At 48.2% G+C, this 17,039-nt stretch overlaps 1 protein-coding gene across 1 annotated transcript; it reads left to right on the top strand.

Annotated features, from left to right (window-relative positions):
- Positions 1-209: 209 nt before the first annotated feature.
- LOC307199109 (vomeronasal type-2 receptor 26-like) lies at positions 210-6,979 on the top strand. The gene is made up of 5 exons (XM_079946748.1): positions 210-717; positions 840-1,652; positions 1,748-1,975; positions 2,933-3,059; positions 5,587-6,979. The coding sequence occupies exons 1-5, from the start codon at positions 673-675 to the stop codon at positions 6,483-6,485; spliced, it is 2,112 nt and encodes a 703-aa protein (XP_079802874.1). The 5' UTR covers positions 210-672; the 3' UTR covers positions 6,486-6,979.
- Positions 6,980-17,039: the final 10,060 nt, after the last annotated feature.

Below are 17,039 nucleotides of genomic sequence, written 5' to 3'. Positions count from 1 at the left end.
GAGCCGCTTTGTGGTTTTTGTGAATGAAAAGCAACACAGAAATATAATAAATGGAATGGAATCCATACTCTTTTTGAACGAACTGAGCCTTTTCCTACTTGGCCTCCACCTGACAGGGAGGGAACTGACAGGCAAAGTACTGGCAAGGGGAACCAGGCAGGCAGAGAGCATCTTTATCCCTTCCCTTCTTAGTATCAAACGAAGAAAGAGACAGAGAACCACAAAGTATGTTCCCTCCAGGCTGGAGCTGTTGCCCAGTGTGCCCACTCCTCCTTGCCCCAGCTTGCATATCAGACCCCTCCTGCTGCCTACGGTGGCGGCCAAGGGACCCCTTCTGCCTCTGGGTCGTTTTCTGCTCTGTGATGTGGGTGAAACGCCTGGTTTTAGAGGAAGGAGGAAGATCTAGCAGGTTCCCAAGGGACCTAGTCTCAACTGGCTCCGATCTTGTCTCCATTGCATCTGACTCCTGTCTCTCTTCAGGGCTGGTGGATCTGCTACCTTGCCCTTGTTCCTCACCTTCCAACATTCCCCAGCTCTTTTCTTCTTCTGGGCTCTGTCCTTTTCTCACCACCACGATCCTGGCTCCATGCTGTCTTCCTCTGCCCCCTCCCTGGAAGACTCTTGAGGGTCTCCACCTCTTCTTCTCATCTGAACAGTTCCTGACACCACCAGATGTTTCAGAATAAAACTCCCATTGATCCCAGCAGCACAACTTTGGTTAGATATTAATCATTTCAGATTACTAAATATCTACTCCCTTCCTGAAAGCAAAACAATTACTCTTTCTGTTCCCTTCCATGAAAGTAAAACAAACAATTACTCTTTCCTTTCCTCACCAGCTCAGTTATGGCTTCACAGCCCAGGTTCTTGAAGATAAAACACAGTTCCCTTTCCTCTACCAGATGCTCCCCAAAGAGGAAAGTCAGTACGAAGGGATCGTGGAGTTGCTCCTCCATTTCGGATGGACGTGGGTTGGCCTCTTGGCTGTAAACCATGACAGTGGAGAAAGGTTTGTGAGCATTATGACACCTCTGATGATCAGAAGAGGCATCTGCGTTGCCTTGTCAAAAATATTTGCAGAAGAGGATTTAATTCCACTGATGAACCCAAGTGAATCTTTTTCCAGATGGAGACAAGTTGGGGTATTTGTTTGCTATGTAACTGATACAGTGGAAATATTATTAATAATAGAAATATGTACGGATCATGAGGAGGAAATAGGGGGGAAAGTCTGGATCACAACAGCTTTCCTGGGCATCAGCACTGGCTTGACTTTCCCTCCTCCACTCTTCCAGCACATTCATGGTTCTCTCTCTTTCGCAATTAAGACCAGAATAAGGAGCACCAAAAGTGGTTATGATGAATCCCTGTCCAGTCTTCTTATCCATTTCTTGGATGAAGCATTTAACTGTTCATATGCAAAGCATGTTTTATCCCCAAAAGACCGGATAAGATGCAGAGAGAAGGAGGAACGGGGGGCTTTGCCCCAAGGGGAGACTGAGAGAGTCCTGTCTGCTGACAGCTATGGCACTTACATCAATGTTCAAGCGGCAGCCCAGGCCTTAAATGCTGCGTTTTCATCTAGACCACGGCGGATGCTGATGGTGGGAGAAGGAGCCCAATGGGAACAGGGAAGGCTTCAGCCATGGCAGGTGATTTTATTGTCTTTTGCATTAATCTTATTTTGGAGAGCCACTTGCTCCAAGTGAGGAACAATAAAATGCTGCTGTTTTCCCTGTCATTCCAGCTCCACCCTTTCTTAAAAGAAATCCAGTGTTTGAATACCTCCAGGGCCACAATATGTTTGGATGAGAATTGGGAGCTGCCTCCTGACTTTGATATCATGAATTGGGTGATGTTTCCCAATAAGTCTCGTGCTCTAGTGAAGATTGGCAGTACAAGGAGAGAGGCATCTACTGGCATCAAGTTCACCATCAACCCAGAAGCCATTGAGTGGCCTGAGAAGTTTCACAAGGTAGGGGATGTTACCGAGGAAGAAGCCTAGGAGATCCTGCTCATCCTCTTCCTGGAGCCTCTTTTGCCAAATGACCTTAGAAGGGGGACCAGTGGTGTCCTTTCCACCCAGCTTCAGCTGCCAGCGCTGCTCCTTCTTGCCACAGCAGCTGAGAGGGGAGAGGAATCTGGAGCCTCAAGAATGCGCTAGCGCCCAGGCATCCTGAGAAAAGGCAGACTATGTTTCCCAGCCAGGTCCCTCTCAGTCCACCTGGGGAGGAAAGAAAGCAGCACCCAGCTCTCTTCTCTTCTCCCTTCCTCCTTCTCTCTCTCCTTCCCACACCTTCCACACACCCCAGCATCAAAGGAGGCTGGTTTTTTGTAACCCCCCAAGTCTTACATCCCGGCGTGTGCACCCTGTGGTTTGACACGTGGGAGAATCCTAAGTTTGGCAAAACCACATTAGATATCTAAACAGCCAATTGGTACAATAAAACCTCAAATATTTAATACTTCTCTGTATAGGACTGCCTTCTAAAAGTCAGCTAGTTATTTATTTCCCTGACATCTTATGGGAGGTTGTTCCACATGGAAGTCGCCACCACTGAGAAGGCCCTCTGCCTGGTTCCCTGTAACGGGACTTCTCACAGGGAGGGAACCGTCAGAAGGCCCTTGGAGCTGGACCTCAGGGTCAGGGCTGGATAAAGGGGAAGGAGACACACCTTCAAGCGTACAGGGCCAAGTTCATTTAGGGCTTTAAAGATCAGCACCAACATTTTGAATTGTATACAAACGTGTGATATAAAACTTGCATGAACAAGCAAACAAACGAACAAAGAGATGCTTCTATGCAAAAAGTGGACAGGGTCAGGGGACAAGAGATCCTCTTAGGTAATTTCCAAAGTGTCAAAATTCACCTTCTCCCCCCACCCTATCATGTTTATTGATTCTCCATGCACCTTCTTATCTTCATGGTTAGGCCATGCCTCGTTCCAGGTGCAGCAAAATATGTCCACCTGGATTTGCAAAGGTGGTTCCAGAAGGAAAGCCTGTTTGCTGCTATGCTTGTGATCCTTGTGCGGAAGGAACCATGTCCAACCAAGAAGGTGGGTGAGAAGGATTACAAGAGAGGAAGCATTCTTGCCCTTTGCAAAATAATAATAATAATAATAATAATAATAATAATAATAATAATAATAATAAATTTTATTTATATCCCGCCCTCCCCAGCTGAAGCCGGGCTCAGGGCGGCTAACAATAATCAAATAATCAAATAATCACACATTCTAAAAATATTTCATTATAAAAATTAATTAAAATCAAATTAATGGCAACCGATTAAGCAAAATTCTGTGCAGGTTGCCAGAGGAGGGAGTCAGGCAGTGCCCTGACCAAAGGCCTGGTGGAACAACTCTGTCTTGCAGGCCTTGCGGAAAGATGTCAGGTCCCGCAGGGCCCTAGTCTCTTGTGACAGAGCGTTCCACCAGATTGGAGCCTAGCCGAGAAGGCCCTGGCTCTAGTTGAGGCCAGCCTAACCTCTCTGAGGCCTGGGACCTTGAGGATGTTATTATTTGCAGACCGTAGGTTTCTCTGTGGGGCATACCAGGAGAGGCGGTCCCGTAGGTACGAGGGTCCTAGGCCGTATAGGGCTTTAAAGGTTAAAACCAGCACCTTAAACCTGATCCTGTACTCCACCGGGAGCCAGTGCAGCTGGTATAGTACCAGATGAATGTGATCTCGCAGCGAAGACCCCATAAGGAGTCTCGCCGCGGCATTCTGCACCCGCTGGAGTTTCTGGGTCAGTCTCAAGGGCAGCCCCACGTAGAGCGAGTTACAATAATCCAGTCTGGAGGTGACCGTCACATGGATCACAGTGGCTAGGTCAGGGCGAGAGAGGTAAGGAGCCAACTGCTTAGCTTGGCGGAGATGAAAAAATGCCGCCTTTGTTATAGCTGTAATCTGCGCCTCCATTGAGAGGGAGGTATCGAAGATTACACCCAAACTCTTAACGGACGGTGCTGGCACTAATTGCACCCCCGCAAGAGATGGGAGTTGCCCCCTCAATCCCATATCGTCCCGCCCCAGCCAGAGGACCTCTGTCTTCGAAGGATTTAACTTCAACCGGCTCCCACGTAACCATCCAGCCACAGCTTCCAGACATCTGGTCAGTGTGTCTGGGGCCGAGTCAGGATGGCCATCCATCAACAGATAGAGTTGGGTGTCATCGGCATACTGATGGCAGCCCAGCCCAAAACTCCGGACAAGCTGGGTGAGGGGGCGCATAAAGATGTTAAAAAGCATCGGGGAGAGAATCGCACCCGGAGGTACTCCACACACCAAGGAGTGGCGCGATGACAATTCCCCCCCAAGCGCCACCCTCTGTCCCCGACCAGAGAGAAACGAGCTCAGCCATTGAAGGACTGTCGAAGGCTGCTGACAGATCTAGAAGAATCAGCAGCCCCGACCCGCCTCGATCCAGCTGCCTGCGGAGATCATCTGTTAGGGCGACCAGAGCCGTCTCGGTCCCATGACCAGCGCGGAAGCCAGACTGGAATGGATCCAGAGCAGATGTTTCATCCAGAAACCTACCAAGCTGTTCAGCAACCGCTCTCTCAATCACCTTACCCAGGAATGGAAGATTCGAGACCGGGCGGTAATTGGATACATCTAAGGGATCTAATGATGTTTTCTTTAAGAGCCGACACACTACTGCCTCCTTCAGTTCCCCTGGGAATATCCCGGTGCCAAGGGACAAATTGATGATATCCCCCAGGGGGGCCCGCACCTCGTCTGGACACGCTCTAATCAGCCATGACGGGCACGGGTCAAGAGGACAGGTGGTGGGCTTTCCAGCTCGGAGGAGTCTGTCCACATCGGCTGGAGATATCCGGTCAAAGTGGTCCAATACTGGACCCGAGGACAGTCGAGGGGCTTCCAGTTCCTTTATTGTATCCAAATTGGCAGGGAGGTCATGGCGGAGCAACAGGACCTTCTCCGCAAAAAAGCTCGCAAATGCCTCACAGCTGTGTGTCAGATTGTTATTTAAATTTGGCTGTCCTTCAAGGGACGTTAAAGACCTGATTATACTAAATAATTGCACTGGGCGAGAGCTAGCGGATACAACAGAGGCCGAGAAGTAGGACTTCTTAGCGGCCTTCACTGCCATCTCATAGGTTTTCATAAAAACCCTATAAGATGTTCTTGAGGCTCCGTCACGGGCACCCCACGATACTCGCTCTAGCCGTCTGAGGTCCCGCTTCATTTTCCGAAGCTCCTCGGTAAACCAGGGAGCCCGGTTTCTGCGGGGTCGCAGAGGGCGCTTAGGTGCGATCTCATCGATGGCTGCCAGGAGCTGGGTATTCCAGCCCTCAACAAGCTCAGTCAATGAGTCGCCAGGGGGAGCAAGGTCCCACAAGGCTTGACGGAATCTATCAGGGTCCATCAGCCTCTGCGGGCGAGCCCAAATTGGCTCGCCACCTAAGCAGGGTGGGGGTGGAAAGTCAATCCTGGCTTTCAGAAAAAAGGAACAAAGAATTTCTTGCCCCTCTTTACCTCTGTACACATTCTTATTTCCGGAGCACAGGTGGTCATGGATGTAAGAGATGCTGAAGCCACTCTTTTCCTCTTCCTCAGATGCAGAACGTTGCACCAAATGCCCAGAAGATCAGCATCCAAACAAGGACAGAGATCAATGTGTCTCCAAGATTATCACCTTCCTGGCTTATGAAGAACATCTGGGGATCACCTTAGCTTCCATTGTCCTCTTCTTATCTTCTACAGCAGGCATTGTGTTAGGAATCTTCATTAAATACAAAGAAACCCCAATAGTCAAAGCCAACAACCGGGACCTCTCCTACATCCTGCTCGCCTCCCTTCTGCTTTCCTGTTTGTCCTCCTTCCTCTTCATTGGGCCACCAAGAATAGCGACCTGCCTCCTCCGACAAACGGCCTTCAGCATCATCTTCTCCGTTGCTGTTTCTTCTCTCTTGGCCAAGACCATCACGGTGGTGCTGGCCTTCCTGGCCACAAGGCCAGGGAACAGGTTGAGGAGATGGCTAGGGAAGAGTCTGGCCAACTCCATTGTCATCTCCTGTTCTGGTGTGCAAGTCCTCATCTGCACCATCTGGCTGGGCTCTTCTCCCCCATTCCCAGATCCCGACATGCACTCCCAGGCAGAAGAGATCATCTTGCAATGCAACGAAGGCTCTGTGGCCATGTTTTATGTTGCCCTCGGCTACCTGGGCTTCCTGGCTGCCATCTGCTTCACGGTGGCTTTCCTAGCCAGGAAGCTGCCTGGCTCCTTCAACGAAGCCAAGCTGATCACCTTCAGCATGCTGGTCTTCTGCAGTGTTTGGGTGTCTTTTGTGCCCACCTACCTGAGCACCAAGGGCAAGTACATGGTGGCCGTGCAGATCTTCTCTATGTTGGCCTCCAGTGCGGGGCTCCTGGGCTGCATCTTCCTTCCCAAGTGCTATGTTATTGTGCTGAGGCCTGATCTGAATACAAAGGAGCACCTGGGAACAAGGACTTAAGATGGCACCGGATTTGTATAGTATTCCATGATGATTCTACCCAGCAATGCAGAAAGGAAACACACACAGTTGTTTTTGGATTAACGTTCCATCGATATAAATCTCTCTTAATTTTGCATAAATCATGAATGATGAAAATGAACCTATAATAACTGCTATGACTACAAGCTCCTTGGACTTAAATCAGGAAGGTGGGAAGAGTGAGGCCAATGTTGGAATATTCTAGAAGAAACATGAAAACAGTCTTAAGTTGCTAGGCAATGGAAAATTTCCCCAACAACTGTTGTCCTTATTAGGGCATGTGGGTCTGGGTCAGTGTAAATGAGCAAGTGAATAGGTCAGCATTCGGTCTCTAGCTGGATGGCTAAAAGAAGAAAAGATTATATTGCTTTATTTGTTTTTATTTATTAGTGACCAGTGTAAATAGAAAAGACTCTGAGAAACAGAACCAAATGGTGTTGTCAGGGGCTCAGGAGCAGAGGCACAGGGAAGAGAGGAGATGGACAGCGAAGGGGAAGAATCCGAGGGGAGCGTAGGAGAAGAGGACAATGGACCGAGGGATTCCATGAGCCTCTCCAGTGAATTGGAAGATTCACAGAAGGGGGCGCCAGTGGCCAGGGGTAGGGGGTTCCCAAGGGGAACGCCCCAGGAGCAAGGGGGCAGCAGGGACTCCCAGAGCAGTAGTTGGAAATCAGGACCAGCTTCCCCACCAGAGCAGAGTGGGGGGGAAGAGTCCCAAGGATCGGGGCCAGTGCATTCCCCACCAGGGAGAGAAGATAAGGCAGGGCTGACCACACCTCCATCGGAGAGTCAGACAACGGAGGGGAGGTCAGATCCGGCCAGTATCCCGGAAGAGGGAAGCAGTGACAGAAGTAGTGTAACGGTCAGGAGGAAGGTCACTGGGTTGGCGCGAGAGGCAAGTTCAAATGTACAGGAGCGTGGGACAGCAGAGAATGAGGATTGGGAACCGGGTCCTAAAGCCCGCCGGAGGGAGGGGGAGGAGCTAAGCGACTCAGCGTCAGAAGAGTCCAGAAAGGGCAATGCCCCAGCGGGCAGGAGGACCCAGAGGAGGAGAAAGCAGCGGAAAAGGTGGAGCAGGGCTAGGATCTTAAACTGGTGTCATAGGGGAGGAGACTCAGACGGGACTTCGCCGGTCTAGGGTTTAAGACGTAGAGCTGCGCGTTGCGGCTTGGAAATGGAAACTGAACCTCAATAAAGACTTTTGTACATAACGACAGCCTGGTGTTGGTCCTCTGTGAGCTGGGACCTAGGGGCAGCTCTGACAGGTGTCTATTCCTGTAATGAGAATTTCTCTAAAAGATAGCTGGAATGCTGCTGCTGCTGCTACTGTAAAGAAGTAAAAGATGCAGAAAAAAATTTCTGTAAAAGGAACTCTGCTGCAGAAATGAAAACCCAAGAGTAGATGCTCACGCACCAGCAAGGTTATGGGCCCAGATCCGAAGCTTCCAAATCCGAATGTCCCAGAACCAGATGTCTCAATACTGGATGTTCTAGAACTACATGTTCCAGAGAATCCAGAGTACAGAACTGTGTGAGCTCTACATGGGGTGAGCTTTGTGGTTACAGAAAGTCCTGCTTGCTTCAGTTCCAGCCTCTCAGGTTCTTTCTCCTGTCTCCTGGTCTTGAGCAGCTGAAAGAGTTGCAAAGATGGCTCAAGGTCCGCAAAACACTCAACTTTTTTTAAGAGTGTGTCAGGGACTGAGCAGGGGCGGGAAGGGAGGGATGGTGGAGACCGACTCCTCAGACTGAACCTTCCAGAGAAGAAGAAGACAGTTCAGGATTACAAGAGTTTGAGGGCGATCACAGCTCAGAGGCAGATGAGGCGGAAAGTTGGGAAATAATGGGAGAGGAGGAAGAAGAAGAGGGCGGCAGCTAACAGACACAGTGTCTTTAGAAAGCATTCCAGACCCCCCCCCCTCCCAGAACCCGGCAGGCATTGAAAGTAGGAGAGCAGAGAGCTCAGAGACAGAGGACACATCTCAGCAACCGTAGTGATGATGCGAGTGAGTGGGAGAATGGGGAGGGGGTGGAGACTCATTTGGAGCAACGCCATTACTCCAAGCGGCTGCGTTTCTAAGCCTCTCTGTGTGAATTACTGAATAAAAGCATTGGAAAGAACTTTCACTCTCTTATTTGCTTCTGGCAACCTACCGTGGGGGATTGGAACCTCGGATGCCTGACATTTCCTGCCCTTTAGCCAGTTTCTGGAGCACCTCCTCAGTTTCCTGTGCATGAATGCAGCTATTCTCCCCTGTGCCAGGTGCTCTTCTGTCGTCCACAATGTCTCTCTCCCCCTCAAGTTCTAGTTGGAACCTTTCCTGAGCAGGTCCGCAAGACTCTTAGCAAACACATTCTTTTCAACTGCTTTGAAGCGCAGCCTTGAGTCCTACTTCAAGGAAGTAGAGACCATGATCCTACCGGCCTAATTTATCTTAGGGCAATTCTATATTCTTATTCACATTTCTATCTTCTAAAAGGCGTTCATGGTAGCAAAACACAGCACAATTGTGAAATCAAAACACAGTAACACTAAGAAGAGCCAGCTTGCTGGATTAGGCCAATGGCCCCTCATCATCCTGCACCCTGCGGTCACAGTGGCCAACCGGTGCCTCAACTGAGAGTCCTGGCTGGACCTGAGTGCAACGGACTTCTCCCCTGGGGAGGCAGAGCACAGCCATCTTGGTTAGGAGCATTTTAAAGCTTTAACAACCCCCCAGCCCCATGAGAAATTGTGAGCAGCTCTGGGGAGGCTCCTGCTTGTCACATTTGCATCTGTGAGATGCAGTGTTGTTCTAGTTCAGCCTTTCTCAACTTGTGGGTCCTCAGATGTTGTTAGACTACAACTCCCACCACCCCTAGCTAGCAAGGCCAGAGCTCAGGGATGATGGGAGTTGTAGTCCAACCACATCTGGGGACCCACAGGTGGAGAACCGCTGTTCTAGTTGGACCCTTGGTCCGATACAGCTGCAGGGCTCTCCTTAGGTCCTTGTGAGCAGCGTTCAAACTTCCCCCTCCCAAACACAAACATTGACCTATGCCAAACTTTGGAGAAACACATTGCAAACATGTTTTTCTCCAGCTCTGCACCCACCGCTTGAGCCAGACAAGAGGCTAGAAAGTTATTGAGGTCTTGAACCGTCTCCCACTTATAATGATCATAATCATAGTGATTTCTTCTCCTCAAAGCTCAAGAGATATTGCTGGAGATTGCCTAAGCATCAGAATGCTGTATAGGGAATTTTTTAAGTGTTTTATGCTTTATTGTTTTTATAGATGTTGGTGTTACTATAAAGAAGCAATGCAGAAGAAAGAAGCAGCAGCTAAGCCAGCTGCTGGTGGCTGGAAAGCCAGACAGGATGTTTGTGACTGTTACCATGGCAAGAAAGGGGCAGTCCATTCTCCGTATTGAGCACCGGATGTTAGCTCAGTGTGTGACATATGACCTGTACAGGATGTACAAGGGTGGAGTTATAATTCTCTCTGCTGTTGTTTGTGAAGAGTGCAGACATCTTTATCTGTATGGCTGCTAAAGACAGAAATAAAGACATGTAAATACATTTCTGTCTGAGTCTGATTCCCCTCCCTGGGAAGCAGGGAGAGGGAGAAGCAGTGGTGTGCTTTTCTCACAGTCTGGGAAAAATCGCCGACACAGACCTCGCCTGTTTTACCTGCCGGGAGTCGCAGGGGGAGGTCAAAAGGAATTCAGCCGGTGCCTGGAGAGGTAGGCACATTCCTCTGACCGAGGCAGAATTCCAACAGTTGGAAGCCACCCAGAGTGGCTGCAGCAACCCAGTAAAATGGGTGGGGTATAAATAGTAAAGTTATCATTAGGAAATGGGACATCCCTATTTTCATCAGAGAAATGTTGGAGGGTATGTAATCCCTCCAGGTCTCGGGGTGCCACTGCAGCCCAGTGGGGAGACTCTGGGGAACTGGCTGAACTGGGGCCCTTCCAGTCCAACCCAGACAAGATATAGAGGGAGCTCTTGGAAGAGGGAGTGAATGACAGTCTTTTCTTTCTTTTTTAGGTTTGCTGGGTGCTACAATGGCCTGAGGAAGAGACAGCCCCCCCCCCCATCTCTTGCAGGGCCCTTGAAAGAAAAACCATGTAAGCTCTTCCTGCCGCAATGGCTAAGCCAGCCTCGGTTTCCTTCCCCGAGGCTTTTGAGAAACCTGGGGATGCGGAATGGGGAACCCCAAATAGAGCTTAGGCTTCTGGCAGATGGGGAAAGAAGCATTACATGGTACCGTATTTTTTGCTCTTTAAGATGCACTTTTTCCCTCCTAAAAAGTAAGGGGAAATGTGTGTGCATCCTATGGAGTGAATGCAGGCTGCACGGCTATCCCAGAAGCCAGAACAGCAAGAGGGATTGCGAAAGCAGTGATCCCTCTTGCTGTTCTGACTTCTGGGATAGCCGCGTGAAGCCTCTTCAGGGCTCCCCCTGCCCTGAAGAGGCTTGGCATTGCTTTTGCTGAAGCCAGAACAGCAAGACGGATCGCTGCACAGCAAAAGCAGCGCTCCCTCTCGCTGTTCTAGCTTCTGGCTTAGCCCCTCAGTCCCTTCCCCCACCTCCCAGAAAAGCCCCCAAGAGCTGTGTTCCCTTTAAAGAGCTGTGCGGAGTGTGTGTGCGGCTCTTGGGGGCTTTTCCCTTCTCCCTCCTCGGGGAAAAGCCCCCAAGAGCCGCACATACGCTCCACGCGGCTTGTGAAAGGGAGCGCTGAGCAGAGCCTGGGATGCATACAGGCTCTGCTCAGCGCTCCCTTTAAAGAATATTTTTTTCCTTGCATTCCCCCTCTAGGTGCATCTTATGGAGCGAAAAATACGGTATCTTTCTGGAGAAGTTTATGAATCGCCTTGAAGGTCCAATGCTTGATCCACCATGGAACCAAGGGGGCGGTGGCCTCAGAAAAGGAGTGCAGGGAAGCTGAGATTCTCTTGGTCCTCAGAGGACAAGCATTGGTGTGTGCAGAGACGCCTTGAGGGGAGATGGCACCATGGAAACCCTGCCGGTCTTGGGGGCAACCCCTTGCAGCTGGATTGCATGGACCCAGACCCCTGCCAATGGGTCCCAGGAAAGGAGCTCTTTGTGTGGGGTGGGGTCTCTTTGCCCCCTTCTTCCCCCTTGCCCTTCTCATCACCACACGGCATCTAGACCCTATGATCCTCTCCCCTTGATCGCTATTCCCGTTCCTTTTCTAAAACCTCCCATTTCTTGAGATGCTGATTTAGCCCAATTGGAAATTACCGACCCATAGAGCTACGGTGGTAGAGCACCCTCTGCCTTTGTTGGGGTGGAGACAGGACAGGATGACTCTGGTTTGGCTTCCTGCGCTTTGGGCTCCGCTGGGAAACTGCCCTCTAGGAGGACAAATCCTGGGGTCTGCTACTTAAAGCATTTCCCAACTTTGCCAGAGTCTAGCCCTGCACATCCCTGGATCAGTCAGAAAACAAGAGATTTCAACCAAGCCGACGAAGCAGATCTGCAGCCAGAGGCCTAAACCTTTATTTTTTGCAACAAAGGTCTCAAAATTGAAGGCAAGCAAAGAACCCCAAAACAAAGATTACATGAGTTTTTTTAAGTTCCCCCAATTTCCCATAATACATTTCACACAGTGTCATCAAAACATCATGGATATGTCACAGTAGAGGAGTGATGTCAGGCAGAAATCTGAGATCCAGACATGCCCTTCTCAATCATACATTGTTACAACATGTATCTCACAAAGACAAAGTATTTACATTAGGATTGCCATATCTCAAAGAGTAAAAATCCAGACACAAAAGCTGTTGAGTTTGTTTTGCAAAATCTCAAAAAAAAAATGGAAGTTGGAAGCTATTTTTAAGGAAATTTGCCAAAATCTACACTACTGGCACGGGTTGCCATATGTCCAAATTTTCCTGGACATTTTAGCAATTTCTGCCTGGACGCTGTTTCCGAATGCCATTTCTGACTATCTCCAAGAAATTTTTAGAGGCCAATTCTGGATCCACACGTCCTTCCACAGCGGGGACATTGGTTCCCGGGCGGGAGTTGATCCTGGTGAGGATTTGCCAAGCATGCCTTCCTCTTAGCACGCTTCTCCCTTGCATCCTGAGTTTGAGTGTCCTCAAAGCCCATGACAGCTTTGGTCAAGGCTGTTCTCCAACTGGAGTGCTCGCAGCCCAGTGTTTCCCATTTGTTGGTGTTTATACTACATTTTTAAAGATTTGTCTTGAGAAAAAAATTAAAAAATTTCTTCCAGTAGCACCTTAGAGACCAACTGAAAAAGTGTGCATGCACACGAAAGCTCATACCAATAACAAACTTAGTTGGTCTCTAAGGTGCTACTGGAAGGAATTTTTTTTATTTTGTTTTGACTATGGCAGACCAACACGGCTACCTACCTGCATTGAGAGAGTCTTTAAACCTCTTTTGTTAACCACCAGCATTACAATTTCCATTTTTAAGTTCAGAATAGAGGAGTTGCTTTGGAAGACAATAACCAGGCATCTGATCAACATGACCAGTCCAACAAAGTTGATGTTGAAGAATCATTGCTTTGACACTGGTGATCTTTGCTTCTTCCAGTACACTGGCACTAGTTCACCTGTCTTCCCAAGTGAATGTGTAAATTTTGTCAGAGACACCGTTGATGGAATCTTTCAAGGAGTTGGAGATGGCATTTATAAGTGGTCCTTGTTTCACGTGCATACAGTAAGGTTGTAGTACAACAGCTTTGTAAACAAGCGTTTTGGTTTCCCTGTGAATGTCCCGGTCCTCAAACACTCCACACGTCAATTGGGAGAAAGCCGCACTCGCAGAGCTCAGGTGGTGCTGGATTTCAGCCTCAATGTCGGCCCTTGTGGAAAGACAACTGCCCAGGTAGGAGAAGTGATTGACATTTTCCAGGGTTACACCATTGAGTTGGATTTGTGGCGCTGCAGAGGGGATATTTTGTGCTTTTTGGTGCAGCACTTTGGTTTTTTGGATATTGAATGATAGGCCAAGCTTTTTATAAGCTTCTGCGAAGATATTTAGATGGTTTGGAGGTCATCCTCTGAGTGTGCACACACGACATTGACCTCAGCATACTGAAGCTCCATGATGGAAGTTAATGATGATAATAATTATAATTATACCCCACCCATCTGGCTGGGTTTCCCAAGCCACTCTGGGTGGCTTCCAACAGAAGAAAAAGAAGAAGAATAGCAATGAGAGATCAAACATTAAAAACTTCCCTAAACAGGGCTGCCTTGAAAAAATCAGATAGTTTATTTCCTTGATATCTGATGGGAGGGCATTCAGCCTGCTTAGATGAAGAGCTTTCCATCTGTTTGATATATGATTTCTACTAAAGTGCGAAGTATCCCTTCGACAAAGTGTAATCTGGTCCCTCTGTTGGGACCAGTACACCTGGTTTGGCAACTGGGAGGGGTATCCCGAGTATGCGGTGGTCCATCTCAGAGATTATGGCCAACTGTGAGCTGGCCATGTCATGGTTCTTGTCTCCTCCACTATTGGAATGAGGTGAATCGGTCAAACGGGTTTTTGTGTTAATTTATTCAATTTCCCTGTAGCCTAATCTGGTACAGTATTGGGTGATATTGTGAACTGGTATTTTCCCTTAGTTCGCTTTAGGCCATGGTGGCAATTATCACCTCAGTGGGGAGCCACTTGCTTGGGATTTGCAAGGTCTGGGCTCAGGTTTTGCAGATGCAACAGTTGCAGAGCCTGCTAGAATTAATCTTCTCCAGTCGTGGCCGCTCTTCTGTAGGCAGATCTCACATGTGATTGGCCAGCTGTCCATTAAATTTTGTTTTATTTAGTTTTCAAAAGGTTACATACTTTACCATCAACAATACTTTTAATTTATCCATTGACCTGCTGTCCCCTCCTCCATGAAGTTCCACGTTTATCCTTTAATGCTGCATATTTTAACTTATAACACTCCATATGTACATCCTGAGTTATTAGCCTTAATGTATTTCTACTGTTGCTCATATTTCAAATCCTACTCACGTTTTCATGCAATAGTTTTTTAGCTATTCTATGAAAGATTTCCCATCCTCAAAGAAAGTTTCATCATTTTTATCTTCTAAGTTTTGTACTGTTGGCTTTGCCAGTTCTGCACACTCCCATCATTCTAATAAGCCATTCTTCCTTTGTTGGAACAACTTTCTCTTTCCATTTCTGAGCATAAGAATGTATGTCGTTGCATACATAAACAAATTAACCAACTGTTTTGGTATATCTGTTTCTATAATCCCTAAAAGAAAAGCTTTGTGTTTCTTGGGGAACATCATCTTAAACATCTTTTTTATCTCATTATAAATCATTTCCCAATAGGCCTTCACTTTTTTTCAAGTCCACCACATATGGAATGTTCCTTCTGTTGTTTTACATTTCCAACACACACTCGACTTTGTTTTATACATTTCGGCTAATTTATGTGGTGCCATATACCATCTATAAATCTTCATATAATTTTCTCTTAAAGGTATAGCAAGCTGTGAATTTCCCACAAAGCCAGTTCTATATTACGTCTGAAGTCTCTTGCCCAATGTATCATTACTGCTTTAACCAAGTCATCCTTGGATTCCCATTCCAAAAGTATTTATACATTTTTGAAATTAACTTCTCATTATCTTCCAATGAACTCCTTTCAAGCCATTCACGATACCTTTCTTAAACATTTTGTTAGCTTGATAATATTGGAAGCAGTCTTGCACTCAGTCCTTGATATCTTCTAGTTTAAAACCAGCATCAGCAAGAATCAATATATCTCTAAAAGTACCCTGTTTCCTTTCCACGAGTTTCCTTTTGGGTACTTGCTTTGATGGGGGAGAGCCATGACAGTGTTCTTCTTCCCAACAAATTCTCTCCCAAACACCATATAGACCATGGGTAGGCAAACTAAGGCCTGGGGGCCAGATCCAGCCCAATCCCCTTCTAAATCCAGCCTGCAGACGATCTGGGAATCAGTGTGTTTTTATAAGAGTAGAATGTGTCCTTTTATTGAAAATGCATCTCTTGAGTTATTTGTGGGGCATAGGAATTCGTTCATATATTTTTTTTCCAAAATATAGTCCGGCCCCCCACAAGGTCTGAGGGACAGTGGACCAGCCCCCTGCTGAAAAAGTTTGCTGACCCCTGATATAGACTCTTTCTTATACTATGATTCAAAAAGTCTTTATGAACTTTTATTTCTGCATGCCAGTTACGCATGTCATCCAAATCGCCTACTGTATCCTTCCAAATCTAATAGTCTGACATTTTTAGATGTTACCAATTCTGTTAGCCAACACAAACAGGAGGTGTCAGGGACTCAGCGGGAGCGCAGGGAGGAGAGGAGATGGAAAGCGAGGGGGAGCAATCCGAGGGCAGCGTAGGAGAATATGACAGCAGCCCGAGAGATTCCATGAGCCTCTCCAGCGAATCGGAAGATTCACAGAAGGGGGCGCCGATGGGCAGGGCAAGGGGCGAGCCAAGGGGGACACCCCAGAAGCAAGGGGCCAGCGGGGACTCCCAGAGCACCAGTTGGAAGTCAGGACCAGCTTCCCCACCAGAGCGTAGTGGGGGGGAGGAGTCCCAGGTGTCAGAGCCCACATATGCACCACCAGCGAGAGAAGATGAGTCAGGGTGGACCACGCCTCCATCGGAGAGCGAGTTAACGGTTAAGAGGAAAGTTGCAGGCTGGGCGCGCGCGCCAAGTTCAAAGGTACAGGCGAGCGGCACAGAAGGTAGCCCGGATAGGGAACCAGGTCCTAAAGCCCGCCGGAAGGAGGGGCAAGAATCGTCAGGGTCAGCGTCAGAGGAGTCCAGGAAGGATGAGACCCTAGCGGGCAGGAGGGCCCAGAGGAGAAAGGAATTTAGGAAGAGGTGGAGCAAAGCAAGAGTCTTAAACTGGTGTGGAGGGGGAGGAGACTCAGACAGGACTTCGCCGGTCTAAGGTCGGGACGTAGAGCTGCACGCTGCGGCTTTAAAATGGAGACTGAATCTCAATAAAGACTTTTGTACATAACTACAGCCTAGCGTTGGTCCTCTGTGAGCTGGGACCTGGAGGCAGCTCTGACAGGAGGCTTCATAATATAATCTAAGGTCTGGCAGTGCAAATCCGCATCTTTCTTTATTATCCATCAATCTTTTATATTTAATTGTTGGCTTCTTCCCCTGCCAGATAAATCGCAGACGGGGAGGAATCAGTCTCAGTCCTGCTGGTTCTCTTCCTCTCACACCTTGCTCCCAGAGAGTCCTTCATGTTGCTCAGCAAAGGGCTAGACAGGTCCAGAAGAGGAGCTCACCCCCACGTCGCAGTCTCCATCTATTGGGGAGGGCTCCAGAGGGAGAAGGCACGACCAGAGGTCAGTTTCCAGCAACATCTCAAGCTGAAGGAGTCAAGCCAGGGAGACCCCGCTATTACTTTCTGTGAATCAAAGTCAACTGCATTCCTAGCCTCCAGCTTTTTCCTGACTTCTATTTTTTTAATGATATTTTATTAAATTTTTTAACAAGAGAAAAGTTACAAAACGATAAGCAAAAAACACAAGAAAAA

The sequence above is a fragment of the Podarcis cretensis genome (assembly GCF_951804945.1).
Source record: "Podarcis cretensis genome assembly, chromosome: 12".
Lineage (NCBI taxonomy): Eukaryota > Metazoa > Chordata > Lepidosauria > Squamata > Lacertidae > Podarcis > Podarcis cretensis.
The sequence above is the reverse complement of the archived record's forward strand: the minus strand, read 5'-3'. Positions and strand labels throughout refer to the sequence as shown.

Coding starts and splice junctions, on each gene's coding strand:
- LOC307199109 (XM_079946748.1), top strand. CDS start 673: ATGTTTCAGAATAAAACTCCCATTGATCCCAGCAGCACAACTTTG. Junction 718..839: donor ATCCCAGCAGCACAACTTTG/GTTAGATATTAA, acceptor TTTCCTCACCAG/CTCAGTTATGGCTTCACAGC. Junction 3,060..5,586: donor AACCATGTCCAACCAAGAAG/GTGGGTGAGAAG, acceptor CCTCTTCCTCAG/ATGCAGAACGTTGCACCAAA.